This window comes from Cyclopterus lumpus, chromosome 5 (assembly GCF_009769545.1).
Source record: "Cyclopterus lumpus isolate fCycLum1 chromosome 5, fCycLum1.pri, whole genome shotgun sequence".
Taxonomy (NCBI): domain Eukaryota; kingdom Metazoa; phylum Chordata; class Actinopteri; order Perciformes; family Cyclopteridae; genus Cyclopterus; species Cyclopterus lumpus.
The window spans coordinates 9,612,409-9,627,814 of NC_046970.1; the positions used below are offsets into that span (position 1 = coordinate 9,612,409).

The 15,406-nt window shown below is 39.3% G+C and overlaps 1 protein-coding gene across 1 annotated transcript in view; it reads left to right on the forward strand.

The window, feature by feature from the left end:
* Window positions 1-15,406, forward strand: part of cadpsa (Ca2+-dependent activator protein for secretion a) — a 137,055-nt gene that overhangs the window by 16,088 nt on the left and 105,561 nt on the right. The window contains 5 exon segments of the mRNA XM_034532568.1: window positions 6,483-6,596; window positions 11,106-11,231; window positions 11,233-11,283; window positions 11,285-11,347; window positions 11,349-11,441. Coding sequence (XP_034388459.1) covers window positions 6,483-6,596; window positions 11,106-11,231; window positions 11,233-11,283; window positions 11,285-11,347; window positions 11,349-11,441 — 447 coding nt within the window.

A 15,406-nucleotide genomic window follows, 5' to 3' on the forward strand; every position in this document is an offset into this window, starting at 1 on the left:
GTAAAATTATAATTTTGACAAAATGAAAGATGGATTCTAAATGTATATGATGACTGGATCCGGAAGGACGTGGAGAGACTTCAGGTGTCACCAGACAAATAGGATGTGTTTTACACAACCTCCTCTCCGTCATGGAGATCTGGAAGAGGACAGACGGCACAGACTCACAAGAGTAAACTCAAGAACACCAGTCAGAACTTGGCTCGCTTTTGTCCAGTCATGCAGAAAAGGACACAAACACGGAGCAGGCCACTAAGATACACCTGAAACAATAAAGATATCACTTCTATGTGTCACTAAATAGACTTTTCCCCAATCACTGCTTTCAGCATCAGTGTACATAACTATAAAACCAGGCAGTTAAAGAAAGGAAAACCATTTTGAATTATGCCATCAAAGGTTTGCGGCACATTTGTGTGTGCGTGTGTTCGTGTTTATGTGCGTGTGTTTGTGTGTGTGTTGTAGAAACAGATCAATAAGGTCTGCATAATTCAAAAGGACAGAATGTAGACTGCTAATTATTATAAAAGCCTTGTCAGTTGTGTTCACGTACAAACACACACACAACACACACACACACACATGGCACACACAAAGGTAGTCAACTGCGAAGGTGCTTCAGTGTACAGAGGTCCTTTGACACATCCACTTTTAGAAGGTGTAATTAGGCTGTGCAGGGTGAGTCATCATACCGATCCAATCTATTGAGACTCTAATTTGATACTCATCACCGTCGTGTGCAGGGCCACAGGGCAATTAGCATGACAAGTCCATGGCCTTTTAAACAGCCCACCACAATGTACCCAACTAGCTTTCCATCACCAGTGGCGTCGCACAAAGAGCAGGACTAGAGGGGTTACCATATAAGAATATCACATTCAGCATCACTTCTACTACATATTCTGTAATATGTATATCATTCATTTACATGTAATTTGTCACTAAAAACAACTGTTCTCAGGCCCGAACACACTCTTAAAAGGTACAGTGTGCAGCATTTAGTGGGATCTATTGGCAGGGAAGGAATATGATATTATGTATGTTTTATTTAGTGTATAATCACCTCAAAATAATTATTGGTGTGTTTTCGTTACCTTAGAATGAACCGTTTATATTTACATACAGAGGTCAGTCATGTTTCTACAGTAGCCCAGAAAGGACAAACCAAAAACCGTCTCCATTGCATGTTCATGTTTTTAGAATCAGCCACTGTAGTTCTCCTACAGCTTGGCATACGGAAGAAGTTTCAGTTGGTTGCAATCTGCAGCCTCACCCTGAGATGCCCCCGGATCCTACACAATGGACCTTTAGTAAATTTGTGAACTTTTTGTAATTGAGAACAAAATTAGCCTTCACATGGTTTGCTATTGATTGATAAAACAACATTGCTCTTTGTTTCCACTTGGTACAGCAGATTTACAGTGAGGCTCTCTTTTCTGATGCAGCCACAACTACCCAGCAACAGAGTTCCACTTCTATCAGAAGCTCTTATTCCAAAGTCTACCAACACTTGTGTGTTAAATCACATTGCATCAACACAAAAAGCCACCCAGGATGCTCAGACATCTACAGTCACATACTCCACTACACTTATAGCCAATGAGCATTGTTTCTGAAGAAATATATCTGTTGAAACTGCTTTGGATTAACCAAATTAAAGAGCATGAAGCAGGATGGTCAGGAGTGTAGAGTGCAGAAGACTATTGAACACAGAGGCAGATTTCCAAGCTGTCTGTGCCTTCATTTCCTTAGACTAATCCCTGATCTGCCAATGCTTGATTAGTGCAATATATCTAAATGGAAAGCTCCACACTTTTTCTACAGTATGACATTAGTAGCTCAAGACACCTATCACAGAATGTTAAATTAATGCCACCGAATGGGAGAAGAACAGTATCTTTTACCACTAGACACCTTGTTGGCAAGTAAGGCGTTGGTTGCAGTTAAAACGTTTTTACAGTGATTTGCCAGCAGCTGATCCTGTGCCAGTAATGAGTGGGTAGCTTGTTTTGAGGCTTACACTCTCAATCACTATGTCAGTGTGGATATTCAGTGTGGATATTCAGTGTAATTGCGAAATATTTAAAAGCATGTTTTTTCCCCCTTTATTTTGGATTTGCTTAAGGCCACAGCATGTTGGGGAGGTGTGTGTGTGTGTGTGTGTGTATGTGCATCCTGCAAAGCATTTACCACTGCCCTGTATTCATGTGCAAACTCTGTGTGTGAGTGTGTGAACAGCAGCTCTCGCCCTGATGAGCACTTTCTCAATCCTTTGTTGGTCTGCTGTGCAAGTGTGTAATCTGGGATTAACCGTCCATTTGATGTTATGTCATCACCACGAAGCTCCAACATGTTCCCTGCTGAAAGAGGAAGAAAGGGTTAATGTCAATTCAAATGTCAGCGAGAGCACGAGTGTGTGCTTCATTGGATTCTTAATGTGTAGGTCATGGTGTAGGTTAAAGTGACGGTGTGGTGGACATTTTTCCTGGTGACTTATCGTACAAAAGGGATATGTTTCATTTCCTTTGATCTATATGTTGTCTGCTGTTCTGTGAACACGTCCTCTGTAAGCCATTTCAAAATGGATCAACATCTGTGGCTGAAAACACTAAACATGGGTGTTAGATTGCCTTAACAGAGTTTGGTTGTTTGAAAGTCAATCAAATTCATCATTGATTTTCTTTTGACTTCACTTGGAAATTGTGCTTTGATTCAGTAACTATCAAATTAACCATTAAAATAAAGTTGCATCCGATTTTGACCGTTTTGCCTCAGCAGATGTGGTCCCCCCCATGTTAGATTACCTCTTCATTGCTGAAGTAGAGTCTGCAAGCTTGAAAGCCCACTGCGAGCAGAAACATCTCCGCTGACTGAGAGGACATCCAGCTGGCCTGAGAAACAAGAACCTGAAGAAGTATCTTCCTCCAGCGGTTTCTAAAATTTTACAACAATTAGTAATAACTGAATCCTGCACAGCAGATCTGTCCCTCATGGCTCTGCCTCTGGTATTGTGTTCCTGACTCCTGGTCTAATGTGCTATGCAGCTCCGACCTGTGATGCACCAACATGCTGAAGATTTATTCCAGCAACGATTGATTGAGAGCAAGAGACTCTAAAAGGAAAGACTCTCAGATGAAAGACTTTTTAAACTGGCCTTTGCCAAAATTGGGTAGCACCCAAAATGTTATCTTGTGTTAAATGTACAATCACAGAGCAGAATCTGTGGAGTATGTGAAGAGGCCAAGGGAAACAGAGTTGTGTGCAGTGTTGGTTCAAAACGGTTACAGTAACACCTCACATTTTGTATGACTCCACAATACCCTTCATTCACTGTCAGCCGAGTTTCTCTCTGTTATTGTTTCTCTCAGTGACCACAGATGGACATCTCAGTAGTACAGCTCAGTAGAGCTCTTCAAATTCTCAGAATTTGGATTTTGTAGAGTTTTGCCTTCCAGATACTCTTATTTTACCCTCTGTCAGATGAAAACATCTTGTTTCATTGGCAGGGAGGCAAAAACACGGAATCTGGGAGAACAAAATGAATAATGCCTCAAATGAAGTGATCATGTTGTATACCAGTAGTGCCTGCATCTAATTTGACAAATTTACAATACTACTAATATTGGTGTAGCCTGATCTTTAGCTGCAACTGACGTATAAAGTGTGGAACTGCTCCACAGACAATGAATGGGGATAACACAGAGTACTCACGGGAATGTTTTGAGAATATGAGTATATTTTCTGTTACACAACTGTGAACACTAGAATCAAATAAAGCTCATTGAAAGAAAACAACACAAAATCTGTCTCCCATTAAATGTTTATGGAGCAGTATCAGACTTTACTTGATGACATCACACATTTGAGACTTACTTTTCTGGATTCTGGTTTGTAGAGAGAGTAGCTCATGTTGTCAAATATTGATTGAACTTTCCTAGGCCATAAACATAACCTGTGAGCTCGGTGCTCTTTAAAATTAGTTTTTTGGGAGCAATTCAGTTCAGCTGCAGTTTCATTTCAGCGTGGTCTCTGGAACTCACTGCACATGTGCACATCATGTTGGTAGGTCATTCTTAGCTGGTCTTGTGTAGTTATATTTGTCAGAACACCTGTTTATTCCACCTGCAATGACAAACCTTATTTAAATGACAGATAACTATCATACAGCTCTTTTGGATAAGTCAAAGGTATACAGCTCCACTTGTATATATATATATAAATATTGATTAGTGCAGTTCTGAAAGTGGTAAAATATAGAAAATGTGCTAATTTGGCATCACCGCTTACCTTTTGGCTGTAATCCTTTCTGTCCTACACTGTTTGGCTCTCATTCCACATTCTCATAGCTCCCCACTGGACTGGCCTCTAGCTGGTGACAAGTTGTCTCATTGTTCCTATCCATATTTCTCTTTTCCCCTTTCTTTCATTCCTTCCCTACTCTCCTTTTGAGGCCCCTCTCTGAAATGCTCCTGTCATTGCACTACTTCTTTTCTTTCTTTTCTTCTTCCGCTGTCATTGTCTCCCTGGAGTGGCAGTGGCAACAGAGCGTTACATTAGAACAGATGCCTCCTAACATGCACAACTGGAGAGGAACGATATCTTCAGGAATGTGAGCCAAGAGTGGAAACCCAAAGGGGAAGATGGTTAATGAAAAAGAAAAACACTCTATACAGTACGACTGTGCGTGTCATTATACTATGCACTGATAATAGAACAAATATATATCCATATATATACTTTGATTACTATGACCAACTTTATACATATACATTGTATCTATTCTTAAAGTTGTGGGGATACAACTTTTAAATCAGACCTTTCTCTACAGAGAAGGTCAATATTAGGCCTGATAAAAAAAAATAATTTCAATCTGAAGGTAAAATGTATACTAGTCCACTCATTTAAAAGTAAGATAACAGTCACAATTGATCACTCTTTACTAAAAGATTACACATTGTACAAACAAATACTGAGTAAATTATGAGTGCCACTTTACATCGTTAATCACAGTTTTCAATAACTGAATCGTACTTTAAATGCTGCTGAAATCAATATGTCCCCTGTGTACGGTTGCCCTGTTAGAAATGTTCCATGACATTGGTGATGACTCTATAGAAAATGTGCTAATTTGGTAAATATAAATATTTGATAAAACAACAGTGGTCTCAGAAGAGTCATCACGAACACCATAGTATTTAAGTGTGCAAGTGGGATTCAATAAGCCAGCTGCCATTAGCCTGCTTCATTTACTCATAGCAAGCTAGGTCGCTAACTTTAGTCTGGATCATACCTGCTAACCTCCTAGCAAGCGAGCGAGCTAGTTTCAGCGTGCTGCTGGCCAATCTATTCGAACAGGAAAGACCCAGACTGACTGCTGAGCCAGTACTACACACACACACATTTAGAATGGGAGGTCAGGTGGGGGAAATCTTACATTTTTAACATAAAGCTGCACCCAAAAAACACATAACTTCTAACAATTCGAACGTTTTAGAGACTGTCCTTTCCAGGAACATTTAAAATGACCTATATTGACATTTTCCTGACAGTCCACCTTTTATAGTCTCATGAATAAGAAAAGTAAAGGTGTGCGAGGAGGTATTTGGAGGTATTCCCCAGAAGTGATTTTAGGCAGATCTTTTTATAATTATTCAATAATACGGTTTAAATTAAAGGTGAGAATTCTTGAGGGGCCTGGTACCCTGGTACTATCTGTTAGTATGTTTGTGTCAATATCTGCAAATGTATTAAGCTGCTTGAGCTTTGACGATATATTACTTATTTTAGTTCTTCAACCAAGTGAGACAACACACTGACCCATAACTAATATATTATGGATACATTGGCACACAGCTGTCTTCACTGTAGTTAATCTGAACTGTGAACTTTGACCCCCATTATGGAAGCTGTAATCTCCTACTGCTTCCCCTGCTGCAGTGGCCATGGTAACGGTTACCAAGGCTGCGGATGGAGACTGGCCAATGGGTGTGGAGTCTGCTAGCAGGGAGGGAGGCTTTTATTGGTCATTTCATTGTTGTGCTATTGTCTTTGTTGAAGGAGGATTCCGTTCTTCATATGATAATGTTTATCGGGTAACTTTAATTATAAACACATCCCGGCATGCACGCATATCACTGTGTCAATGGATAGATTGTATGTGGTAACTGGGCAACATCACCTGCCGAAAAGTACTTTTAGTTAAAGGTTTTTCTGCTGTGAGCCTTAGCAAACTGTTTACGTCCTGTAGGATGTAGGTGCTTTGTAAGCTCAGGTGATTATACATCAAAAGGATCTTATTTAAGGATTGATATTTAAGATGTCTAAAGTCAAGAAATAAGGCAAAAGGAAATTAAACCAAATGTATTCTAATTGAAAACCACCGTAATAGCTTTTCAGTCCCTTTTTCAGGGAATATAATTGTTGTATACTTCACAGAGTTTCATAATTTATATCCTCTTTGGCTCTTGTTATGTCTCTGTTAGATCAGTAAGCAGCATCTGCAGACAGTCAAAGAGCGTTTCCAGGCATTCCTCAACGGAGAAACCCAGATCGTTGCTGATGAGGCCTTCATCAATGCTGTCCAGAGCTACTACGAGGTGAGTCTGTATTGTGTTGCAATTTTGTCACCAGTATATTCCCAAAACAGATATTTAATTTAGTCTTTTTTAACCCTGCTGTAAATCCTTTCAATTGAATGCATATACAGTCAGGGCCATACGTATTTGGACTATGACACAATTTGTTATATTGCCTCTTTACACGACTGCAATGGATTTTAAATAAAGCAGTCAATATGTAGTTGAAGTGTAGACTTCTAGTACAAGTTAATCTTGGTTTCATCTTCCAAAGAACCTTCATCTCAAACTGATCAGGCCTTCGTGTTGATCAGTCTTACCAGTGGTTTGCAACTTGTTGTAAACCGTCTGTATTCAGATTCATCAAGGCATCTCTTGATTGTAGACTTTGACAATGACACGCCTACCTCCACCAGAGTATTCTTGACCTCAGTATTCATGTTATGAAGGGCTTTTTCTTCACCAAGAAAAGAATTGCCAGCACATTCCTTATTTTTAGGAGTGTACTAAACTGTTGATTTGGTTAATCCTAATGTTTCTGCTATCTGCCTGATAGGTTTGTGTAGTTTTGTCAGCTTGTTAATGGCCTCCTTCCCTTGCATTGACACCTCTTTGGTCCTCATGCTGAAAGTTCACTGGACCAGCTACCAAATGCAAATTGGAAATGTTGAATCATTTCCAGTCTACACTTCAACCACATATTGACTGCGTCATTTAAAATGTGTGTCAAGTCGAAAATAAGAACAATTGTGTAACAGTCCAAATACTTATGGCCCTGACTGTATGTATTATATATGGCTTATGTGTTTGGTAAGACATAGGTGTTTTGTGGCTGTATGTGACTTCTGACCTCCCTGTAGAGGAAAAAAAAGAAACTTTCTCTGTAGAATCAGTTAAATACTTAATTCAGGGACAACAATTAAATGTCTACTACCTTTTTTATCATTTCAGATGTCTAAACTAAATTGCGCAAGTTGTTTAGTTCCCCTTGCAAGATTTTTGAAATGAATCTGTCCAAACAGGAACACTAATAATTTGGAGTAAAGTATCTCAGCAGAGATAACTTGTCTTAGCTCTGATAAATTATGCAGAGCGAGCACTGAGCTCCTCAAGGCAGTCTTAGTAATGTGCTCGCAAACCACCAGGATTCAGTGGGCTGGATCCACCAAGAATAGAAGAGAGAAATAAAATGGGATGACAGATGAGCCAGCATCTTCTCTGCACCTCCCATTTATTTATAGTCTTCCAGATGTGTAGATATCAGTATATATTATACTGGTTAAGAGTAAGTGAAGGTGGCACACAGCAAAAATGAAGAAAAAAGCACTTTCAGGATGATTATCTCTTTGGAATGATGCAGCTGTAGGTTTATACCTTCTACCAAATCATTAGAGAGGTTTTAGTACAGACCGTGCAGGCAAATCTCGAAACCATGCGTTTTGAATTTGTTTGTGTCATTTCAATTATCTCATGTACCACGCTATATATTTCACTTGTTTATCACTAATGATGTTCAATATATACAAATATATAGCAGAAACATACACTATTACACAATTAATATAGCTCTCAAAAACTAATCCATTGACAAATAGATTATCACATTCACAGGCCTGTTGTAAATTCACATCACAGACTTCAGATTTCCTTCAGAACACATTTTAAAAAATCAGTCATTATGACATTATTGCATAATCGCTACCTGTGTTATCTAAAAGCTGGCCCAGGAACAGATGTTACGAAGGGGGAAGTTCAGAGATTTGAGGGCTGTTGGGTGCTAAAGCAAAACAAGGCAGTGCCTCCGTTGGGCTGGTGGCCATGACACATTGACTGGCACTTCCTTATCAGTTAATGTGGCAGCACAAGTAAGCCAAATGAGAACGGCATGATATTTAACAGATGAAGCTGGTGGCACAGGTTATCCAATTCAATTAAAACCCACAGCTCTCAGCCCGGCTGTAGCTTCAGGCTAGAAGTGACGCAGGGAGAGAGCGAAAGGAAGACAAGACAGAAATAGAAAGATAGAGGAAAATAGGGACAAAGGGTTACGAGGAGCCTGACAGCAGGTGAAAGGAATTTACCGCCCATCAATCACAATCAGGCCTTCCAAGTATGGTTGTGATTGAAGACCTTTCTTGATTATCTTAATTCGTGAAAAACAACATTAAGAACATTTAATGTATAGGATGGGAATGAGGAGGGTATTCCACTTACCTTAAGTGGCCACTATGCACACCGTTTTGTTTAGATTTTTCTAGGTTTTAAATCTCTAGAATGTATCAATACATGGATTATAATTCAATCTGTGCTTTTCACACAGAAAATTATCCCGGAGAATCCACAGACTTTGCTGTCAGTAGTTTCCTACTGAACAAATCCTCAAAGTTTTACACTCCCATTATGAAAACATGCCCTCTGCTGTATAGTGAGGTAGCATGTTGATACATTCTCTCAATTCCTTTAGTCAAATAAAGATGCTCAGTACATACAGTATATAGACTTATTTAATATACACTGATATATGTAGTAAAATAAAATATATGTGGAAAAAGATGGGGGGTACAGATGACAATGAGATATATAGTTAATATATAAAATGGTAGTGCATGTAGCTGACCCCAGCCGGACAATGTGAAGCGTACTGATGTTTCAGAAATCTTTTTATTCTTGAGCCCTTTAGTGAACACAAATTTTCTTTTCTCCATAAAGAGCCGGAAATCACCGTAAGAGCTATGGAACTAATACAACAGAAATGAGCTCTTACTAGTGTACAAATTAATTAATGAAGTCACTAAACATGTAATTAAAGCCTAAATAAAACACACAGTACCTTGTTCCCGTTCCAGCTAGGAGTTTAGCAGTCCGTAAAGTGGATTATGAGAGTAAACACACATGAACTCCTTCTCCTTCAGTAAACCGTAAAACTCACAGACTTTTTGCAATGTCAAGGTGCGACAGGTATCTATTTCCGGGCTCACCGGAAGAACTTCAAAATAAAGGACCAAAAAACATGCAAAGGCACTTACAAAATAAATCCTTGCAGGAACTAGTCAACATATTAGTGGAACGTTTTCAGAGTCATTTACAGTGCAGGATACTGATTTATATACAGTATCAGAGGCAATGGAACACTCCTGCAAGGTCATCAGTAAAGTATTAGTAAGTATGAATGTGGAAAAAACATGAAAAACGTGGTATGTTTTATGAGGTACTTCTCCATAGTCAGATTCAGATGGCAGTCAAAACTGCTCCAGTTAGGAGCAGCAGACAAGAGTACCAGAACAGGAGCAAAGCAATGTACTTCTGAGGACGCATTTAAGACGGCTAAATAATCAATCAGTTGAAGTGTACATTATATTTAGAATATTTTGATGACTTATCTATACTGTTTTGGCAGCCCATTAAAATTCCCAGGACGTCCAATATCAACACTTTGTCGCTCCCCTTGATACCGATGCACAAGAAGCGCTCTAGAGCCTTTGTGAGACTTGCTTTCTAGTAACGACAATGTAACCCATCCGCGTATTTTTAGACAGGAATGAGACTGACTCATAGGATGACATAAGACTTTCGACCGAGACAGCTGGTCATGTCCTGTGTGAAACCAACAAGGTGTTGTTAACCCGAACCACAATCATGTTTCCCAATAAGAGGTTTTGTTGCATAAACTTAAGCAAGTTTTTTTCTTTGAATTCACAACGTTACCACGTGATTACTGCCACCGTAGTAGAGCGCCATAGCTTGACACGCTGAGCAGTCCCACTGTTGTTAGAAAGTGGCGCCAAGGGTCCTAACCACGAGTCAGTATGTAATTGTCACAGATCGAAGACCAGGGACCCAAGCACAATGGACAAAACAGAGTAAGCAAATAATAATCCTTTACTGGAGTAAACTGCAGGAACAGAACAGACAGAAACAGGGACACAGACTATGGAAACGCTGGAGAACTTGGTCTCAAAACACAAGACAATCTGGCAGAGGACAAGTGAGGGAACCTAAGTAGTGAGTGACTAACAAGGGAATGGGTTGCAGGTGAGATGGGCGTGAGAACCAGGTGAAGGGAATGAAGGATGATCAGGTGTGAATGACTGGGTCTGAAATGACAAGAGAGTTAATAGACAAACAGATATAATGAAAACAACTATTAACAGAAAGAAGGTGTGGAGCTGAACTGTTACAGTAATGAGTTGGGATGAGAATGTGTTGTTTTTTGTCAGAAAAGTCTGATGACTTTAAAGAGGGGATAGATACAATTACATTTCAGTTCAGTTCTTGTCGTAAAGAGCTCCTGACAAACAGAATCAAGGGGTGAAAATATTTATAATTAATAACGTACACTTGAACTGATATTTACTCAAATATATTTTGCCACTGTCCCCATCCAGCAGTACATTGATTTGCTCCTGTGCTGGTACTCCCTGCCTCATACAACTGCACTTCAAGCCAGCCTCCCAGATGAAATCATGTAAATCAGAAATCTTTTGGATAATATAAAAACAACCAATCTGTCAATTTATAAATTGATTGCAGGTTTTCCTGAAGAAGTGACCGTGTGTCCCGGATGTGCAAAGCGGTGGCTGCTCGGCCAGCGACTCGCGGGAGGTTTTTAAGAAACACATAGAGAAGCGGGTGCGCAGTCTGCCTGAGATTGACGGTCATGAGCAAAGAGACAGTGCTGAGCTCCTGGATCGCCAAGTTTGACACCATCCTACCGAGGTGAGGAGGACCTCAGGAAGCACCAGCAGAGAATGACGGCCAGCGCCGCTTCTGAGCCTCATCTTAAGCAAGGACCAGCTGTACGAGATGTTCCAGCAGATCCTGGGCATCAAGAAGTTTGAGCACCAGCTCCTCTATAACGCCTGCCAGGTCAGTCCTCAATTGTATGTGTTTAACATTTCATATATGTCCGTCCATCTTTCTCTTCAGTTGTTCATTTATGTGACATAATGGCATTATTCAGGGTTGTTTAGTTTGCCCTAACCATTAGAAGTAGCTTGATTTATCCATCCAGTTGGTATAGCATTGGTCTGGTGTGAAGCAGTTAACGTTTGTTGATCAAAGACACATGCTGATTTAAGAGTTATTTCCTACGTACAAAGCTCTGAAGCATAGACTATATAGGACTATACCATATATGTCACTTATTGGTTTATGGAGTGCCGTTATAAAGCCTTAAGTTCAGCATTTTAGCCAGCAAGAAGTGAAACGAGGGTGGAGCTAAATTTAACCCAATGCTGAATAAGACATTTTTAGGTGACCAAAAAGGTTACAATGAACTCTTATGAACTGAAAACACACTGTGAAAGGGTTAAAGTATTCCCCCAGACGACACGCCATGGTAGCGACCTGTAAATCAAAAGGTAGCCGCCGCCAAAACATACCCTGCTTTATTTGACTTATAAATGATAAATGTTTGCAATGTTTACCGAGGTTAATAAATCAAGTAGAAGAGTTACTTTCTTATAAACTTCTAAACAACCAGAGGAGTTGCCCCCTGATGGACATTATAGAGAATGGTAAATGGTAATGGACCAGTACTTGTATAACGCTTTTCAAGTCTTCTGAACAATCAAAGCGCTTGTCCATCATTCACCCATTCACAGCCATTCATACACTGATGGGAGTGGCTAAGGTGCCACATTGCCATCAGTGGTAACTAACATTCACACACATTCATACACCATAGACACAGCTACGAGAACAATTTAGGCTTAAGTGTCTTGCCCAAAGACACATCGACATGGGCTAGCGGAGGCGGGGATCGAATCACCATTCCTCTGATTGAAGGACGACCCTGCTCACCACTGAGCCACACTCACCCTGTTGCAGGTTAAGATACTTCCTTTTAAGGTTGTCGCCAGCCTTAATGGCTGGGGCGATCAGTTTAAACACCACCACTTTTATTTATTGTTGGAATCATTAAAAAACTTTTGTAAACTGTTAGTTGGATTACTATAACTCCTGAGGGCTTAATGTCCTGCAGCTGTTTTAGGTTCATCAAATAAGGCGTATATTCTTTGCTTTGCTTTGTTCATTCTTTATTCATCCCAAACGTCTGGATAATTAATAATTGTCAGCCAATGACTCCACATAAAGGAAAGCTAAAAGAAAACAGTCTGTCCTTCACTTATTGGAGCCTTACTGAGAATGCACATGAAAAATGAGATAGCTACTATAGAAGAATTCTATTGTTCAATCCACAGAGAGTCCATCCTCTGTTCATCCGTCTCAGCTCGGTCCTGCAGCTGGCCCCACTGTTACAGTGTGGGGAATCAAACTGAAATGGTGTTGAATAAGCTTTTTACTATTTAAAAAAGCAAAAATATTGACCAGAATTAGCATTTGCTATACTGTAATTATTTGACTGTAAATCCACACTAAATTACTGGCTACTAATTGCATTGGTTTCAAAGTAAGGTACAGTAACTTGTTCACAGTAAATTATTGTGAAAACAAAGCAGTATACTGTGACATCACAGTAGCTTTGGCAGGATATTACTGTGAATTAATAGTACGTTACTGTGTAATTACTGTATTTTATTGTAACTTCACAATAACTATCTACCAGATTACTGTGATTTAGCAGTTTGCTGGTGTAGACTGACCTCTGCACTTTAGTTTACATTTTGTGCTTGAGGGCCACAATAAACCTATGAATTGTTGTTTGAGTTTTATCATGCTTCCCAAAGGATTACTGCATAAAGTACACCAATGAAGTCCAAAACAACACAGTATGACTCCTGCTCTGACTCCTCTGTCATCAAAGTTTGGTAAACTTAATTCAAAACAACTACTTAGTTAAGGTTATGGAAAACTACGATTGACAGGAAGCAAACAGCGGTCTTCGGTGTCAGAGTCAGAGACTCTGTACACCTAACTGTCCAAACTTCCTCCCCAAGATGTTTTGCGTCAAGTACTTCCATCTTTGCTTTTGGGAAAGACTGATTCACCGATTATTATTTCTGTGTGCAGTATTCATTGTGTGGAGCCTTTTTCAGGTTTTGTGCCAAACTGAGTGCAGCGAAGCAGCCTGAGCATGGGGGAGGAACAATAAGACAGGCTACTTATACATAGATGGTCCACTATTCAAGTGCCAGGTATTTCATGAATGGAAAATGAGCTATAAATATATGCAGAGCGTAATGATAATAACAGGGCAGAGAGCCGGGCTGTAATAGCAGATTGATGTGGCAATAATATGTCAGTTTTTTTCGGCAGCTGGACTGAGCTCTTTTATCAGAGCTCAGTCTATCAAGTGGGAGAGTCAGTGTGGGGGGGGAATCAGCTTAAAGTAATACACAAACGACAGCATATTACCGCTATATATCAAATAGTTTGAAAAACTTGAAATCTAAAAGGTTTTAATTACAGGAAATTATTTCATTCAAAATGTATTTATGGATTGATTCATTTTTTATTACCAATCATTCTTTAATTAAAGTGATGTTTTAAATCTATATAATTTTCCCAAAATCCAATGATTTGTTAATTGAACAGCAGAAAGAAAGACAGCAAATATAACTTCATCATCATTCTTCATGATCAGTCTTTTTTGCCGCTGATTGCTGATTGTGTATGCGCCATATTAGAAGATACAGATCATTGATGTGGTTATTTTGTTTTGTTATAGCAGCTTGTATACAAGACTCCTGACAATTTTTGTAAAAAAATAGCTGTTGCTATCTATACACCTCATTTGGATTTGGTCACAAGGCATTTATAGTTTTGAAATGTAGCCAAAGAGGTGTTTTACAAAAGAAACTGGTGGTTTCTCTGTAGAATGGAAATGTAATCATATGACTAATGAAAACAATACATGACTGCTGAACAGCTGCCTCACATTTATTCAGATTAAAAAGCAATTTAGAGTATCATAGTTTGAAGCGTAGGGCCTTTGACCAAGTATCCAATTGTTCTTAAAGTTTTTAGAGAGGTTAATTTAACTTTATGTTAAAGAAACATTCAATACTTCAGTCAGAGGATCGGCGGTTCGATCCCTGTATGTTGATATGAACAGCGAGAAATTAGCAAGAAAAGTATCCAACCGTAATTGAAAGGTATTTCTTCGATATTAGTGAGTGAGTGATCTGTACAGAGGAGGCGGGACTAATGTGTGACCTTATAATACATCACCAGCTACTAAAGATTATATGTTTTTATTGTGCACATTAATTATGAAATGTTACAGAAATGGGTTGTGAGGTTCTTTAAAACTTTCCAGGTAAACCTTCATGTTATCTTCCACTTCCACTTTTGGCTTTCAAGTTGCAAAGTTGGCAAGTTGGGTTTTAATATCAGTAGAGTCCTCACCAGAAAAATACATATTTGGTTGTTTGTTGAAACACTGAAATCAACCCATGACTACCCTTTTCTGACAAGCAAGCTCTGTCATCTCTGAGAGGACAACCTTGATGCTTGGGTATCAAGTGATTTTGACACTGGAGTCATCCTTTCTCATACCAACACTTTTTTCCTCAACAAGTAGAGCGTCAACGTTCATATTTGACATTGAAATGTCAGTTGGTAAAACCATCCCAACCCAAAGTCTACCTATTAGCGATCATCAAGATGGATCTGTTGGCATACAAGCTCAGTAGTCAGTATGATTCCATTCATAGAACCTAAGACTTCTTGGATGAAAGCTCTGGAAATAGCTAGTAAGTGGACCTTGAGTTATAACTGTTTTGACAAACTAAAAAAGGGTAAGAATGAGCTTTGATACTTAACTTTTAAGCCAGAAGAGAGAAATTGGTATTGTAGTAGGTACTTAACTTGAAAGGCAAAAGATCCATTTCCATGCCAACTGAGCAAACCTTCCCTGCTGTTTATGA